The sequence below is a fragment of the Gouania willdenowi genome, chromosome 9 (assembly GCF_900634775.1).
Source record: "Gouania willdenowi chromosome 9, fGouWil2.1, whole genome shotgun sequence".
Taxonomy (NCBI): Eukaryota; Metazoa; Chordata; class Actinopteri; order Blenniiformes; family Gobiesocidae; genus Gouania; species Gouania willdenowi.
The window spans coordinates 21,074,169-21,092,868 of NC_041052.1; the positions used below are offsets into that span (position 1 = coordinate 21,074,169).

Below are 18,700 nucleotides of genomic sequence, written 5' to 3' on the forward strand. Positions count from 1 at the left end.
ACTTGGAAAAAAAAAATGATCTGATCATGAGTCTCAATAACGATGCCATACAAGGCGAGAAACGCTCAGTTTTTACTGATTGTTGGACAGAATTTATGTTTGTTTCACGACCCAAGTACAGAAAAATAAATAAATAAACTTGTCAGGCTGTGACGGTGCAAAAAAACGAAGGACAACCCAACAGCACAGAAGATGCCTGGAAACACAGAATAGCTTAGAGGTTTTAAGATAATCTATCAATATGTAGAGAGACTGTGATGGCCAGAAGATGTTTAATTGATAACCAACATATGGTTGCTTAAGAGGCCAAACAGCCAACAGATGGGAAAAGAAGCAAATGTAGGCAGACAATTATTTATTTAATCAACTGGCAGCAAAACCATTTCCTACCATCAGTCTGTTACTCTGGGTCACAATTTGCAACATTAATCATGGCCATGAAGAATCTAAATGATGTATAAATCCCTGGCAAAGCCAAGATAGAGATCTTAAGCTACTGTAAAGTCCTTTATAAGTCCCTCAGCTACAGTATGTATAGATTTTTGATTAGATTCAAACTTCAAGTCTTTGACTTCTCCATAGGGAGCTGAAACTTCATCGTCAGGAGAGCATAGAAATTCAAAATGGCTGATGTCTTACCACTCTATAGTCCCAGGGTCACTCTGTTCCTCTTCCCTTTACTTCACTTCACTTGATTCCTAGACTTCTGTGTGAAGATCCTTCTTGGTTTCTTTCAAAAAAAAAAAAAAAAAAAAAAAAAAAACTTCAGACAAAGTGGTGCAGATCTTCACAACCAAACAGGGGACAAGCCCAGATGAATGAAGGGAGAGACAAATGGTGGCTGTGATGAGATGGTTGGCTCCAGGAGTCAGAAGCCACAGGTGGGCGAGACGTCCCCCTGCTAGTGATGGCGCACTGGATGATAGGGCATGACGCAGCTTGTGTTAGTGTGTGTTAGTGTGTGTGAGAGACACTGTCAGTCCCAGTTAAAACACATCTGTGGATCCATTAGAAACACGGTGGACCAGAAATGAAAAGGGTAGAATTCCACAATATTTACAATTAGCATTTGTTCCAATAAAGCCACTCGTTATTTTTATTTCATTTCATTTGTTTTTCCACTATTTATACTCATCTAAGTCTAAGTAAGAAGTGGAATCTTCTTCAGCCGCTTTTCTACATCAGCATATCTCATCCTTCAGCAATGGTGGTTAAAAGAAAATGCAAAAATTAAGCAAGAGAAAGCAATGCCTTCTGTTTTCAATGGTCTTGCTGGTTATTTCCTCTGTTCTTTCTTAATTTTCCATGTTTTGGAGAAGACAAAAGGCAAAGGAGAGACCAAAAAAATTAAGAGTAGACCAGTTCTTGCAGATCTGGCAGCTGTCTTAGTCCAACGAGCATCTGGTTGGTGGGACGTCATCAGTGAAACTACTTGGGTCACAATAAATATGATGTGGGGCTTCATTGTGAGAGTCCTGCAGTGTGTGTGTGTCACCCCCAGTGATCCAGAGCCTTTGAGCATCTCACCGGCGCAGGTTGCTAGGTAATGATGCTATGATACACACCCTAAGTCAATTCCCTCACACATGCACACACACACGTGAAGTGCACAGTTTGAAGGTTGGAGGGTTAATGATAGCAAATAAAGTAAAGTAAACAGCGTGTGGCTAATGAGTGCTAATTTAGTTCTAAGCTGTACTATAAATTAATGAAGAGATCTCTTTGACGCCATGGCAACAGAGGGGAGGAGTCGTCTTGTGACATGACGACGTGGGGCCCCTGTATGATCACTGATGGTTTTAGGGCCCACTTGGTCGTCTGGAAACCTGAGGATGATGTAATCTTTTTCTGTGGTTTATTGTGTGTAAGCACTATGTCTTTGTTTTAACATCCACCCTGTACTTATCCTGTTCTGTAGTCCTCACCCTGCTGCCTCCATGTATCCTTCTATCATGACCTGTCGGCTCAGATGCAACAGTGAGATCGTAAGATGGCTCATCCAATTCTGGCCTGTCACATCAGGTACAAACTGGTGCTGATCAGGGCCTCGTTCATTACCACACTGCTCCATCAAACATGTGCCCCTGCTGCACACACACACACTTTAACCACAATCTACAAATTGATTTCCCCTAAAGACTGAATCAAAAGATTGCATTAATAATGTTGAATAAACATAACGAACCCGTCTAACCTTCGTTCTTTGGTTATTTTGTTTCAAAACCAAATTGAAAAATAGAAAAAACGGGTTGGTTGTTTTGTTTTATTCATTTAAAACCAGAAACAGGAAAACCAAAAACCAAACAAGCAGCGTTTTTCTGTTTTAAAATCATATCTGGTTCTGTTTGTGTGATATTTGGATATTTACAGGGAAACTAGGACGAGAGCTTCATGTTTTAATCTCACCACACACAGATGGACTTAAATGATGGATAAAAAATGATGACAAAGAGGCGTAATGTGTGTGTCGATGACGTTTAGTTAAAGCGTTATTGATGCTGGAAGTCCAAATTTGTGAATATATATCTGTCAACTAGTATCCAGATAAAATGGTGACTGGGCGGACTTTTGTTCCCAGTCCGAACATAAAAAGAAGCAACACATAAGTCACATTACTGGTGATTTGAAATGTTAATACATAAATAAATCAAAACCACAAAATGGATTAAGATATGCGGAACCAGAGGTGGTGTAATGAACTACTGGTGCTCCTCCTCCTTTCTTCTGATCAACTTCTGTGTGTGTTGACGGCTGCTGTTAGCGGTATTTATAATGTGCAAAATAAATATTTTTACTGCCCTCAAAAAGCTGTAATTGTTTTTGCAAAAGTGTTAAATCGTAGAAGTTCTAACATCTAATCTTCATCAAACCAGCTACACAATCGATAGTCGGTCACCAGCAGTGTTTGGAATAACGCCGTTTAAAATAACGGCGTTAGGTAACAGCTTTTTTTTTTTTTTTCAATGACGGGGTAATCTAATTACTTTTTACGCCGTTAAGTCGTTAACGTTCCTGAACGTTAAATGCAGTGCGTTACATGCATTGATTGAATAAACTGTTATCCGAACGCAACCCTGGCTTCATATGCAGCTGTAGTGAGGAGGTGGGTTAAAAACAAGGGGAGCGATTATGATTGGCTAAGGCAGCGTCATGTTTTGTGGTAGCCAATCAGAGCCAGTATTTTTACACATGTGGCAGCACACACGCCACACATACACAACCACTACAGATTTGATGAAGCAGTAGGGATGGCGAGCGTTGAGCAGTCCAATGAAAAGTTGGCATTTGTAAGGTGGCGATACAAACACTACTTTGTCGACATCCGTCGTAAGCAACTAGTATTTTATGAAGCACCTCACAACGACACACACATCTAAAAAAAATCTGAATTCTTTGACATATAGCAACTTTTTTTTTTAACAGTAACACAAATAGTTACTTTCCTTGGTAATGAGTTACTTTTATTAAAGAGTAACTCAATTACTAACTCAGTTTTTTAATGAAACTATAACTAATTACTTTTTTAAAGTAACGTTCCCAACATTGGTCACCAGTTCATGTGGATTCTATTTGGACCTTAACACCACAAAACAAAACATAAACATGAGCAGCTTTTTACGAGCTAAAACATCCACAGACTGAATGAAAACATGAGCAGGAACAGAAAACTGCTAAAATAAATCCTAAACAGTCCTAATGTGTGAGGAGACCTGGTCCAGGACCTGGGGAAGGAAACCAGGTGCACCGGACTTCAGTTCTCGCTCTAATTTCTCTGTAAATATCCAAATATCACACAAACAGAACAAGTTAAAAAAATAAATAAAAATACACAAAAAACAGAAAAATGCTGCTTATCTGGTTTTTGGTTTTTTTGTGTTTCTGTATTGGCTTTAAATCAGTAAAACAAAATAACCACACGAGTGACGAAGTAAAATTAACCCATATTTAAAGATAAAACATCAAATATTATGGCCAAGAGTGACAACAGTGGGATAAGAAATGTTTCAAAGTAAAAAGTGAGTGGGTGATTCCCATCAAACTAGTTACACAAAGCAGTTATCCAAATGCCAAGCAATTCATTTGAACTTTATATAGTGTAGTGTTAAATACAACAAGTCATCTCAGGGAACTAAGTAATCACTAAATAGAAAGTTATGTTTTAAAAGTTGTTTCATCAAGTTTATTTTCCCAAGTCGGTAAAGATAAAGTTAATAATGATGCAGCTAATTTTACAGTTGTTTTTAATTGCTGACTCAAATGAAAGCAATGTTACAAAAACAGACATTGGTAAAACATAATCTGAACGCATCACCTGGAATTTAAAAGTGACAATCCTGCAGGGACTGCTATCTATCATGTATTGCTTTGATCAAACTCTTAATAATAATAATAATAATAATAATAATAATAATAATAATAATAATAATAATAATAATAATAATAATAATAATAATAATAATAATGCATTGGATATTATATAGCGCTTTATCTCAAAGTGCTTCACAGAATTAAGGCATTTACTCTTTCCCTCCACACTTGGTGGCCCTTCTGTATTGGCCCCTAAAATGAGTGTGACACCCCTGGTTTAGAGCGTTTGCTAGGTTGTACTGTGAAATCCCACATAGTAACTACAAACCAATTGTCATCGATTACTTTTTCATCAGACCAGCTCCATAACAGTGTACTAGTGAGCATTGAATTTCACACTTTGTGATTTCTCCATTGAGAGGTGGACGAAGCATGATGGAATTACTGTGGCTTTGATTCAGACTATTTTCTTCTTCAGAGTTTGTTGATGATCTGAAGAGTTATAGCTCCACACAGTACTCCCTTTCTACCTTGTTTGCCTATTATGATGATGATTATTATTATTATTATTATTGATATTTGTGCAATTATTGTGATGCCATTTAATAGTGAAACACAAAGTAACAATCTTGCAGAAAGGGGTTTTTTTTTTTTTTCTCTCTGCAATTAAATTTGATTCGCTGGTTATTCTTGTTGATGCTTTAACTGTTTCTTTTTGTGTGGTCTGTGCTTTCTCTTCTCTATCATTTTTAGGTGTCCCAGGATTGGAGCCGACTGTTCCTGATGTGTGGTTCATGGTTCAACTCTGATGTTCTTTCTCTCTACCCTGTTCTGTTCTCCTCTTTCTCTCCACTCACTCTGCTTGGGGTTAGTGTACAGCCTGAGTCAGGTTCTGCTGGAGGTTTCCTTCAGTTAAAAGGTAGTTTCTCCACTCCATCATCACTAATGCTTGCTCACGTGGAAATGTAGGGTTTTTTCATTAAAGGTGTTTGCTAAATTCTGAGCTGTACCCATTAGACAATACAGCATTAAAGAGTGATAATGTTCTCAGATAACAAGGTTTTGTCCTTATTCAGGTTCAACTTCAACATTACCGCTGGATAGTGCATTTGCATGCCCAGCTAAGTAAATTGTTCCAGAATTGTCCTACAAACAAATGGACACCTTCATCATCAAGAAAAATGAGGTTAAATGGAACTATAGGCTTCTCTGTGGACAACTTTCTACCTATATCAAACAAAAAAATATATATATATATATATATATATATATATATATATATATATATATATATTTATTTTGTAACTAGTTTGAATACAGCATTAAGCAAGAAGCATTAAAAATTTGACAATAGTTTCATAATTGTGTGATTATATTTAACCATATCAATAAAATAATACATACAATTCAAGCATGGACAGTCAGTGGCGAACAAAAAAAGAAAGAAGTTGTGTTCTGGATCACACGTGTCAGTAACGTGTGTGTCTGCCATATGCTGCCATAAGCGTCTGTACCCATTGTGGCATTGTCGTTTAGCGTGTATCTGGCTCTGTAGAAATTGATCCCACTCGGGGAACAGTGCATTTCAGCGTTCCTGGTTCAGAACATCCCAAAGATGACCTCTAGCTGCTTGCGGCAATCATGACATCTTCACTTTTTTACAAGTTTACTTTTTTTTTTTTTTTTTTTAAACCAAACTTTTTATAGCCAGAGCTTCCACTTCAGAACAAGCGTTGCACAGCGTTGAGTTTTATTTAGGAGAAATTGGCAACTACGCTTCAGTATTAATTTTATTTTTCCAAATATTCATGTCTACACATTGGTGCTGGTTGCTCTTTTAACGCCTCTTCTGACTTTGTATCTAGCTTTAATTTTAAAGTTAAAAAGACTCTGACTCTGACTCCTATGGATGAAAAGAGTCCCAGGAGGAAACCTATGGCAACACAGAATAAACAATCAAACCGAGACGAGGGTCTGTGAAACCAGGGTCTTCATGTAATGAGGCAGAAGTGCTGACCACTAAATCACTGCACTTTAGCTCCACAGCTTAACCAACACACATTGATACCAAACTGTGACACAAATTGGGATGACTCAATTTCTTGTACAATGGCAATGGAGTATTTAAAAAATGTAGATCTTTATTTTCATACATTAATTTAACAAAAAAGATGCTGCAGTTTAAACCTTAGATAGGCTATTATAGGCTATTTTTTTTAATCCTGTCAAAGGTTCATGACCCACTTAAAATGGGTCTAAGACCCCTTTTTGGATCTTTCCCCATGGTTGTAGAACTCCTACTTAAGATGGCAGAGCTCATTTCAGTAATGCTCCCACTGGGCTCATTGACACAGTTGATGGAAATAATATAAACTTTGCTTCTGCTTATGAAAAATCTGAATCTTTATTGATTCTAACACTGCTACTCTATTACTAAGCTATTATTCCTTCCTATAGTTGAGCTTCACCTAAAGAAACTACTAGTAATCACTTATTTTACACATATACATCATTCCTTATTTTCCCTCTTCCGTCATACAGAAAGTCTAACGTTATTTTTTTGGACTCAAACATCTCACAGGATGGTTTAAGTTCCAACACAAAGTCAATTATTAGCTTCTAAATCATTGGGACATAATCCTTTCTTTATTGCATTTTCCAGGCCTTGATAAGCCCCTGTCGTGCTGTGTGGAAATTACACGGCATGTTTTCTTGTGATAACTGTGCCTGGGACAAGGCTGTAGCGTCACAGCCATACCTCTTCATCAACAGGTGGATAAGGTTAACTCACTATCTAATGGGCCACCAAAGCTGATGAACCATTTGATGTTAAAGGGTAATTGCCTACGTCTGGATAGCGCTTTTGTGTGTGCGCGTGTGTTGGGTGGGGGAGTGTATCTGTAGGAGTTGTGTGTACGTAGGAGGGGAAGATTATGGACATTATTAAAATATTCCCTCCGTGACCTTAAAGCCCTTCCTCCCACCTCTACCCACGCTGATCAGTACACACCAAAGCCGTTTGTGGGCCGTTACTCAAGGAGGAAGCAGAGTTTGTCAAGCCACGTTAAAAAAAAAAAATCAGATGCTCTGTATCCATTACATACAAAAGTAATAAACGGGGTCATAAACAGAGGAAATATATTTAAATATAATTTATAACACTGTGGACATGTTGGACTGAGTTACAGATAAGTCATATCTCTATTGTTCATATTCTAAAATCATTTATTCTTTTGGTTCCATAAATAATCTGTAACTTGAATGTTTTAACATGTTTACACAAACAGATGAAATAGAACACAGAATCTAGCAAACATTGCGAAAAATTATTGTTTGCCATGAACTACTTGTAACCTTAGGGGTACTTGAACACGTTGCAGGGGGTATTTGGATCATTTATGAATTTATTTCCAACATAATGACTAATTTAATTGCCTATTTCAGACACTGTATGTAAGAATTGTTCCATTTGTTGACAAAGAATGGCCTCAATGAATCATTTGAAGAGAGGTTTTGGGGTACACAACAGAAAGGGTTGGGAAACATCAAATTAAATAGTTACTTCGTATCATAAAACCAAAAAACTTCTGCCAGGGCAGCAAAGATATTAGTGGATATAAAGGTTTGGGGTTTGACAAGAATCTCAGAATGACCACAAAGAGAACTCAAGTCTCAGATGATACGTCGCGAAGCTTTGTAATTTCATAGAGCAGGATAGTAATCATCTATGCATTCGTATTTATTCAAGATTATGTAGGTGAAAAGAAGTTATTGGACAAACTGTTTCAACTTCAAAAGCAAGGAGATTAAAAGTAAAATAGATTCAAACTGTACAATATCTTTGGAACAATTGTTTGGAATATAACAGACAGACCTTCCTTGCTTTTATAGAGAGACTGTGTGTTTTTGTTATTTTTTTGTGTTTTTGTTGTAATTTTGTGTATTTCTCGGTAATTTTCTGCATTTATATTGTCGATTTGTGTGTTTTTGGGGTCACTTTCTGTATTCATGTGGTTTCGGTGGTTGTTGTGTCTGTTGCTATTTTGTGTTTTGCGAGTTCTTTTGTGTATTTTTGGAATTTTTTCTGTGTTTTTGTGTACTTTGTGCATTTTGCTGTCAACTTGTGTGTTTTGGGAGTTATTTTGTGTAATATGTTGGCCTTTATATTCCTACATGCGGGCCCCGGGCCTCCAGTTGCCGATGTCTGCCACACAAACAAACTAGATAATGATGCATATTTACCATGGTTGTCATCAGTTCCAGGTCATTAACTCAATTAAGCAGAAGTTTGCAGGTGATCATGAGGGCTGTCAATAAGGTGCATCATGTGGTTCCTGGTCGCTCCTGAGACTCAGCTCATATTTGTCTCAGTCGTGGACAAAGTAAACAATTGTGGATTTGTAATCAAAAGCCTATCTTGTCACCTCCAACCTGTCAGTGTGCTCTTTGTGTGGGACTTTTGCTGCTGTGACATTAAGCAGACAGCAGATTTACGTCGCTCCTCTGGGCTGTAAGGACACCGGGAGAGGGGTTGTCATGGAGACGGCCCCCTGCAAGGCTGTCACTTTCGTTTCATTATTCACGAGCGCCGTTACCAAGCATCAGCAGGGAATCAACCGGAGCCGATTGAATGATGAGATTAGAAAATTATACCCTGTTGCAAGTTAGCGGAGTCGAGATCAACTGAATAAACTCCAGTGTCATACTGGGAGGCTAATGGCTGGACTCTGATAACAATCATTCATTGTCCTGCACGCTCAAACACAGTCAATATCACCATAAACATGCACCCACTGATAATCCAATAATCTGAAAATGGCAGGAAGTCATTATTTCATATCCTCTATCACCTCAGGTAGCAATCAATGGGAACATAAATGTGACAAAGCATTTTAGCAGACATAAATAAATAAAGGTGAATAATACACCCGACAGCAAAGTCAATATTCAAAAGATCAAACCAATATAGAATCCATAGCATGGAGAGAACATGCAAACTCCACAAAAAACGGTGCTGAGTCGAGCCAAGCATGTACTCCATGTATTGACAATACTCAACACTTAACCTGACCATCGAATTATGCTAAATAATGTATTACCAGTACAAGTGGTTGGCACAACTTTCTGGCACCTTTATTTTTCACTTTTCAAAAAATAAGGTTTATTTTCTATATATCTACAACAAATTTACCAAGATATGGATAAAAGTTGAAGTTGTGCAGTTAGTGCCTTTACCTCACTGTAGGAGGCAGTTTTAAGGTGTTCAGAACACACACACACAGACAGACAGACAGACAGACAGACAGACAGACAGACAGAGAGGCCATTCATCCTGTCATGTGAGTCACTCATTGTTAATCCTTGGTCAGTTACGTAAACATAACTGAGTGCATCTTCATCATGACATATGTTTGAAAGAAAGTCATTATTTTGTTCTTGTAGTTGATTTGTTAGATTAGAAAAATAGGAAAGTTAGGATTGAAGATGGTTTGACTTTAATTGTGATAATCAGAAGACTGATTTCTTTATTGAGCACAAAGAGACAAAGTGAGGCCTTGAGAGACATCAGGATGACTCAGAAATCCTTGGACAAACAGAACAGATTTCTAACAGCATCATGACAAGGAATTTTAGCGTTTAAGTGTACAGACAATGTATCTGTGTTTGTACCAATGAAGAGACATTTTATGTGATAAAAGAATATGTTTCAATTAAGGTTCCAGATGTTTTTCTCTTGCTTCAGGCATGATAAAGCATGTCAAGTAACTTAAGTAACTTTAAAATCGTGTTTAATGATTCGTCTTTGGTCAAAGAAATATAATAATCATGGAATATTTTAAATTTGACCTAATTTAGTCATCTTTCAAGGATTTTTAGGAGATTATTTACCTTTTTGAGCTGTCAAGGTAAATCAATAGAACACCTTGTAATAAATAAATCAAAAACAATAATAAGAAGAAGACAATCAACATCACCTGCCAGATTGGTTCTCATTGTAACAACCTTTTCCTAAATGTCCTGAAATCTACCTTAGATGTATACATAAGAAAATATGATCACATCAGGATATAAAATGACTAAATATCTTAAAAGGTTTCTAAGAAAAGCTGTCCCCTTTGCAGACACCTCGAACCTGCTGGTGTGGCAGTCTAGCCGGGCCCTTGTGTGGGGGGGGGATGACTATCAATAACTAAGGCGCATCACGCTGGCGGCGTCAAAAAAATGTGACCTGGGGTGCTCTGGGGGGCTCGGTTGGTGCACCTGGGGGCTGGCGAGGGTGGCATGCAGCATCCCTTTGTTGCCCACGGCGGCCAAGGATGTGGTCGTTATCCCTGGGCAGGCTGCTCTCGGTGCTGCTTCTATTCTGGTGGTCTGTTGCACTGGGTCCTCGGCTCCTTGGTGCTTTTTCTGGTGTGTGTGTGGGGGGCAGTGGCTGCCTCTTGACTTGGGGTCTTAGGGGCGTCTGGAGGGCTGCTCGGCCGTGGGGGGGTTGCCTGGGCTCCTTGGCCCCCGCTCTTTCTGCTAGCCTGGCTGCATTTTCGGGTCCGGGGCAGCACTTGGGTTTGCAGTGGCAGTTCTTGAACATACTGTACAATGGTCTACAATGCACTAGCATGCCTTGGATTGTGGGCTAAAACTCGTACTGGGCTAAACTTTAGACACGTTGATCCCAAAGACCTGTTTTAGGTATCATCACTCACTCCTTCCCTCTGTCCACAGCCACCATCATTTTACCTAAGCTTCACGCTTATCACCAGACTGGCTTGATTACACAACACAATAAGCACAATTTCACATCTCACCCTCACTTTACAATAATCAACTTTTCCCTACCCTTCCATTTTCTACCTTGAATCTCGAGTCCCTGCAATAACAAAACATTCATTGCTGTCTTAAAAAGATTGCACTTCTTGTAGTGTTGACCTTTGACAGCATGTGCAGACAAAAGTTAAAAAAAAAAATTGTTTGACTGTTAATTGTCCTCTTTTAACTAAGCTAGAAAGAAATAGCCTTTGAATTGACTTTAGCCTAGACTGCAGCCTTAGCATCAGTTTGTGTTTGACAATCTGTAACTTGGATCATCTTTTTGTCTCTTCCATTACTCAAAAGAAGTCAGAATTAAAACAAAGGCTTGGGTTTGCTTGTTTATGTCAAATCGATTACAATAAAGTAGGAACACAACCAACAAATGGTGTGTAGCAGATAAGCATGTGTGTGTTGTTACAGCTATAATCGGTCTCATAAATACAATATACAGTTCAATGCTGAAGGCTACCGCCCACACTTCAGCACACGCAAGTCTCTAGTGTCATATTTTTAGCCTTGGCATTTCTCTAAATGTATTTGCATAGTTCAAAAGCCAGAGCATTACATAATTAAACCTCCACTGTAAATATTTCTCAGAGCTTCCCTGTGATGCGAGAACACAGATTTTATAGGATTTAAACAGGCACAGAATGATTTAAATGAAGCATTTGAAATGATTTGATGTCTTGTGCTGAGTAGAGGCTCAGTGTGAGGGTTTAGGACTGTGTGTTTTCTGTCTTCATGTGCACAGAGCATTTTATGGGCATCATAATCTACTATGAGATGGGGGACCATATGGGTGCTTTGGGCTGTGAGTTTCATATCCTTTCCTTGTCAGATATACAAATAAGTTCCCACACAGATGTTCCCTGGAGTATCACCTGAATGAGACGAGTACACTGACTTTATTATGCACACTATAGTATCTATTCTCACTGCATTGGCCTGCTGACAAAAAGACAAAATGCTTTTATAAAGGATGGTTTCTGATGCCTGGTTTCATTATATTTAATTCATTTACTCAGCTATTCAAATATACTGAAGTGTAATTATGGATCAAATCAGATTGTGTGCTGAGTGGGACACAAGGGGAGAAATGCAACTTCTCAATCGAAGGGTTGTTAATCAAAATACTTCCAGTCTATCATAAATAATGACATTGGTTGTGTGCCAGCGTGGATGCGTCCTGAGTGACTGCTTTGGAAAAGAATCCAACATCTTGTGATTATTAAGAACATTTACATTTTAATTGGGGGGGGGGGGGGGGGGGTTAGATTGTGGATAACTTGTGTAAAGTGTTTGATTTGCATTGCGTAGACATTCCTTTGTGAAATAAGAGCATGGGAGAAAGAAACAGCCAGAGATTATTGTAATGAGGGCTCAATTAAATCAAGGAGCCAACTTATTCCTGAGAGCCAATTTTCTGATTATGTGCTAAACCTCCTCTATATAATAAATGTCATTTCGTTTCAACTTCATTTCAGACCAATTCGGTCCATATAAAAGAGGTATAAACAACAATAAGTATAATATATCCACATAGGGCATATAGTTAAAACACAAACATTACTGCCAGTGATCACAATGGCTGAACCCATGCGCGGATCAACTCATTTTTCTAATTAGATAACCTCAGCATAAATTTAAACATAACATTTCTGAGCACAGTATGAAAAAATGTAAAATTATTACTGATAATTGACTGGCACTTGTAGATCTAGGTACATAACGTTGAGCATAATTCTAAAGGCATCATTATAAGCCACCAGTATTTTTTTATTTTATTTTAACTTTACTGTAACTGCACCACAAATGTGCTGTATAGAGTGGTGTACAGTATGCTCTAAAAATAGCTATTTTAACATCTACAGGACACATGTGGAATTTGCGTGCAAGCATGTTAGCTTAAGCATACAGTTTGCAACACTGATGCCGTAGATCATCATCATCATCATCACCATCATCACATACATCTTCCCTGATAACATGACCCAGGAACCTCACTTTATTAACAACATTCAACTCCTGGTTGCCTAAAAAGAATGTGGGAAAGCTTAACTTCCAATTCATAACAAGACTCTTCATAACAGGTCGTAGCCAAGCACCCCTCTGCTCCACTACAACATTTTACTCAGAATATTATGAAAACATGTTCTGATGGACTACGGCTGGGCCCGCAGAACTTCTCCGCGCCGAATAGCACGTTTCATGTTCCTGAGAATTCTGTGAAATGACTCGGTTCCACAGAGTAAAACAAATGTAATTGTGCGAAGTAAAACGATAAACTACATTGAATTGCCAACGATATATCACACGACTATGTTCCAACAAATTTAGAAATGACCGGAAAAGGGGGTGGCATTTTGAGTCCGGTAGCCCGGCCTAAAAACAACTATAGAGCATAATGATGGAATAAATGAGTTATAAACATTTTAAACAATCTAATTTTGTAAATAAGTGGAATGAATCAGTATTTAGTGCCTCCTGATTATTTATTTCTATAGTTCTTATAATGCCTTGTCATCTCCCGCTTAATGCGGGACAAAGACTGACTCTTCATGTAATCAAGATTATTTCTATCATGATTTTGTTTGTTTTTGTGTCATTTAGTGTATTTTGTTGTTGTTTGTCTGTTCTTTTTATTATTCAGTAAATTTTCTCTTATTTTGTGTGTTTTTTTGTGTCGTTTTGTATGTTTGTTATTTTTTTGTATTTCGAAGTGATGTGTATTTTTGTCACATTGTGTGTGTTGCTGGTAATAGTAAGTATTTTTCTCTCTTAGTGCGTGTGTTTTTGGTGTCATTTTGTTGTTGTTTGTCCTTTTTATTATTCAGAATCAGAAACAGAATCAGCTTTATTGGCCAGGTACAGTTTAGAACAATACGAGGAATTTGACTTGGTAGCTGCAGTGAAAGAATACACACACCGGAGCAGCCATTTGCGGTGCCCACATATTTAGGTGAAAAAGGGATCAACAACAGGAGGAGAGGAGGGGTTAGGGGAAAAAAACTGCCAGTTTGAGACTGATTTCCCTAACAAGAGGATTCCAGCCGTTTGGGGACATGGGCGTGCTGCCAATGGGCGCTGCGACCACGCCTCCATGCAGCGCGGAAGATGGCCGACGCCTCTATGCAGCGCAGGAAGATGGCCGACGCCTCCATGCAGCGCAGGAAGATGGCTGACGAGGGCATTTGAAATTGAAGACCTGTAGCTGCGCTACTGACAACAGTCAGATGATGTGTGGCAACAGTTCAGCGGCACAGTTCCAGGTGGGAATGTAGGGAAGGAGCGGGGGGAGGGAGTGGGGGTAAGAGCCGCCGTCTGCAGAAACTTCCTGGTGATCAGAGATGAGACAACCTTGGCTTTAGCCTTGGCTGGCCGGGGAGCCGAAAGGGAGATAAGCAATGTGTTTTTGATACAGGCTATGTCCATTTTACAGGCTATGTCCATTTTCAATAGCCTTCTGTCCTGGGTCTCTCTGCTGTAATCCAATGAGTGGTCGAACTACTACTTCCAAGCTGGGCCTCCAACTTCTCCCAATTGTTATCCATAACGCGTAGACGATCCATAAGCAGCTCTTGCTTGCTTTTGATATCAATCAACACATGAGTCTGAGTGTTCAGAGCCCTTCTACATCCTTCAGAAATCACTGGAAGCTTTTCCAAAACAGTCGCCAGCGTAGTACATTCGATAGATAAGAAAGCCACCAGCTCTGATCAGCAGCATGCCTACTATCATTATTCCAATCATGTAGATGTCCTCCACGTCTTCCACGGAAAGGATGGACAGACACACAACTCGCCACTTATTCCAAGGGTCAAGTGCGTATCCAGCCGCAAACGTCCCGCTTGGACATGCGGGTTCACCACCCCCGATTCTTTTCTTCGAAAAAATCTGGTCGATAGCACTGAGAGACCAACTAATTAATTCCATTATTCCGGTTTTGGATGAGTTGCAGAGAGAGGCTCTTTTAGGCTCACAGGACCAGACAAAGCAGCAGCAGGGAGAGATAAGAATGGAAGGGAGGGAGAAACAGAGAGTGCGACTGTCCTCGTTGAGATCAGCAAGAAGAAGAAAGTGTATTTTTCCCTTATTGTGTGTGTTTGTGTTGTCATTTTGCGAGTTGTGGTAATATTTAGTATGGTTATCATTTTTAACTAATAATTAATTTAATAAACATTATAATAGCCCATATATTTAATAATTTTAATTATTAACTCTCTCTCTCTCTCTCTCTCTCTCTCTCTCTCTCTCTCTCTGAGTGAGTGAGTGGCAGCGTGAGTGTGAGTGGAGGCTCGGAAACCCGGTGTTTTGGAGTTTTGTGAGTGAGTTTGAACCTTTTTTCTTCTTTTTCTGGCTTATTTCGTCACTCTGTGTGATAGTTTTGCGTTGCCTCGGTTTCTGTTGGGTGGTTTTTTGTTAGATTGCGCAGTTTGGTGAATTGTTTGGCGGCGGCTAACGCCGTCGCTGCTCAGGTGAGCATGACAGCTCAGGTGAGCTCCGTGGGGCGGAGCAGCCCCGGGCTGGAGAGACTGACCCGGCGGCACGGCGTGAAGCTGTGTACGGGGCCGGGTGTCTCTGTGGAGGAATGTAGTTTGGCGGTGGGTGAAGTGGTGGGTTTCGGGAGCGTTAAATCGGCCTCACGTATGAACAGTGCGGTGGTGATCTTTGTGGAGAGCACGGAGAAGGCCAATCAGCTGGTGGAGAGTGGGGTGGTGATCCGCGGTGCTCTGACTCCGGTGTTACCGTTGGGGAACCCTGCGAGAAAGGTGTTGATCTCCAATGTTCCGCCGTTTTTGAAGAACAGTCTCCTTGAGAAGGAGCTGTCCCGGCACGGTCAGATAGTATCTCCAATTAAACTGATCCCATTGGGCTGCAAGTCTCCTAAACTGAGACATGTAGTGTCCTTTAGGAGGCAGGTGTTTATGGTCCTCAGCGGGAAGCAGGAGATAAATGTAATCATGAGATTCCGCATTGATGAGTTTGATTATACAGTTCATGTCAGTTCTGACAATTTAAAGTGTTTTGGATGCGGGGCAGAGGGACATCTCATCCGCTCGTGTCCGGACGGAGGTGGCGCGCGTCGATCTGCCGATGCAGAGGCTCCGCCTCCTGTCAGTGTGGGGGGGCTGCGTGTTGGTCAACGTGACCTCGATATCAGAGATTCGGAAATGCGGGGTGAAGCGCTCAAATCGACGGTCACTGAGGGAGCACTGATTCATTCTGTCTCACAGAGCACAGAGAGAGAGCACGGAGCACCGGGGGGCACACACTGTAGTGAGGTGGGAGCCGTCGGCTCACATGGGGAGGGGTCCCCTGCTAGTGACAGTCAGAAGGAGGATGGCAGTGAGCTGGCTGGGGTTAACGTTCACACTCAGCCAGAGCTAGGGCTCACTGGTCTGAATGGGGGTTTACTGGAGGAGGAGGAGGGAGATGTGGTGATGGATGAGGATTTTCTGAAATCTTCATCGAAACGTAAAATTACAGAGAAGATTGTTAAAAAGTTCACTAAAGTTTCTAAGGTTGACACACATGGCATCTCACACACTGATGTCACTTCACCTGATATGCACACCGGTTCACTGGACATGCACACATGCTCACAGGGTGCACACACAGTGATACAGGACGCACACACAGATTCACAGGGTGCACACACAGAGATACAGGACGCACACACAGATTCACTGGGTGCACATACAGTGATACAGGGTGCACACACAGTGATACAGGACGCACACACAGATTCACAGGGTGCACGCGCAGTGATACAGGACGCGCACACAGATTCACAGGGAGCACATACAGTGATACAGGACGCACGAACAGATTTACAGGGTGCACACACAGATTCACAGGGTGCACACACAGTGCTCCAGGACACACACACAGGTTCACGAGGCGCACACACGGCTTTAAGCTGCGCACACACAGATTCACTGGATACGCCCACACTTATGGAGGATACACACGCAGATGCACTAGATACACACATGGTTTCACAGCACGCACTTGGAGATTCGGTACTTACAGACTCGCAGGCCACGCACACAGTTTTGGAGGAGCACAGTGACTCACAGGACTTGCTCACACCCTCTCAGGATGCACACGCAGATTCACAGGTCATAGATGCAGGGGCCCCCTCCCTATGCGCTGGGTTAGGGGGTGACCAACAGAGCCAGTACTCCTTTCAGAGGATAAAATCCTTCCTCAAGGATACAAAGGGAATGAGGCTGGTTCGGCTTGAGGCTTATTTCTCGGACCTCCAGGTGTTCCATGACTCTGTGGGACACTTTATGAGGAACCCAGGAAACCTGGGGCAGGACGTGTTTTCGGAGCAGGAGATTTTTCGGTTAAAAAAGTTTCTGACCAAGATTAGAAAACGGGCCTCCCAAGATGATCAGTTTTAGGGTGTGTGGTTTTTTTTCTTTTGTGTTTTTATCCTTCGTTAGTTTATTCCCAGCTGACACAATGTGTGAGTTCGAACTTGGTTCTCTGAACTTAAACGGGGCCAGAGAGGCGGTGAAGAGGGCCTCACTGTTCAGCCTCAGTCAGGCTAAAAAGCTAGACGTCTTATTTATCCAGGAGACACACAGCACACCAGAATTAGAAGCAGATTGGAAGAAGGAATGGGGAGGGCAGGTTCACCTTAGTCACGGAAGCAGCACTAGTAGTGGGGTGGGTGTGCTCTTCTCCAGGGGTTTTTTACCTGTCTCCAGTTCCTCTGAGGAAGTGATCCCGGGGCGTCTTTTAAAAGTTAGTGCTGTTTTTGAAGATGTGCCAATGGTGTTTATTAATGTGTATGCTCCCACAGTGGGCAGACAGAGGGTGGAGTTTTTTAGTGTTTTAAGTGACGTCCTGTCTAACTGCAGTGATGATGTCCTTCTTTTTCTGGGGGGGGATTTTAACTGTACCACTAACCCTGGATTAGACAGGAACCACCCAGAGCCACACACAGCCTCCAAGAGCTGTTTTTTAAAAGTGATTGAGGCCTTTGACCTCTGTGATGTGTGGAGGCACATTCATCCAAGGGTGAGGCAGTATAGCTGGACTCACTGCAGGGCGAACTATCTGTCCTTGGCCAGGCTGGATCGTTTTTATTGTTTTCAGCACCACGTTAATGTTTTTAGGGGTTGCCAGATTAGCCCGGTTGGTTTTTTCTGATCATTCCTTGGTTAAAGCTTCGGTTTTTAAGAAAAATGTTCGATGTAAGAGTGCTTATTGGCATTTTAACACAAACCTGCTCAAAGATCGAGTTTTTAAAAGGGCTTTTAAAATTTTCTGGCAGTCCCATAGTAGTAGAGAGTCTGATTACAATTCTCTGCAACAATGGTGGGATGTTGGGAAGGTGCAGATCAGACAGTTGTGTCTTCAGTATACTCTCAATGTCACTAGAAGCATGAATGGGTCACTTAGGGCTCTGGAGAGAGAGGTGGAGGAGATGCAAAGTCAGGCACACTTCACGGGAAATCGAGAGCATATTGAAGCTCTCAAAAACAAACGATCTACTCTATCTGACCTTCTGGGGGTCTCTGCACAGGGAGCCATGGTCCGCTCTCGGTTCCAATATGTGGCTCTCATGGAT

At 40.9% G+C, this 18,700-nt stretch overlaps 1 protein-coding gene across 1 annotated transcript; it reads left to right on the forward strand.

The window, feature by feature from the left end:
- The first annotated feature begins 15,596 nt into the window (after nt 1-15,596).
- LOC114469487 (uncharacterized) lies at nt 15,597-18,237 on the forward strand. The gene is made up of 2 exons (XM_028457032.1): nt 15,597-16,797; nt 16,966-18,237. Exons 1-2 carry the CDS (start codon nt 15,597-15,599, stop codon nt 17,523-17,525), a joined length of 1,761 nt encoding a protein of 586 aa, XP_028312833.1. The 3' UTR covers nt 17,526-18,237.
- The last annotated feature ends 463 nt before the right edge of the window (nt 18,238-18,700 follow it).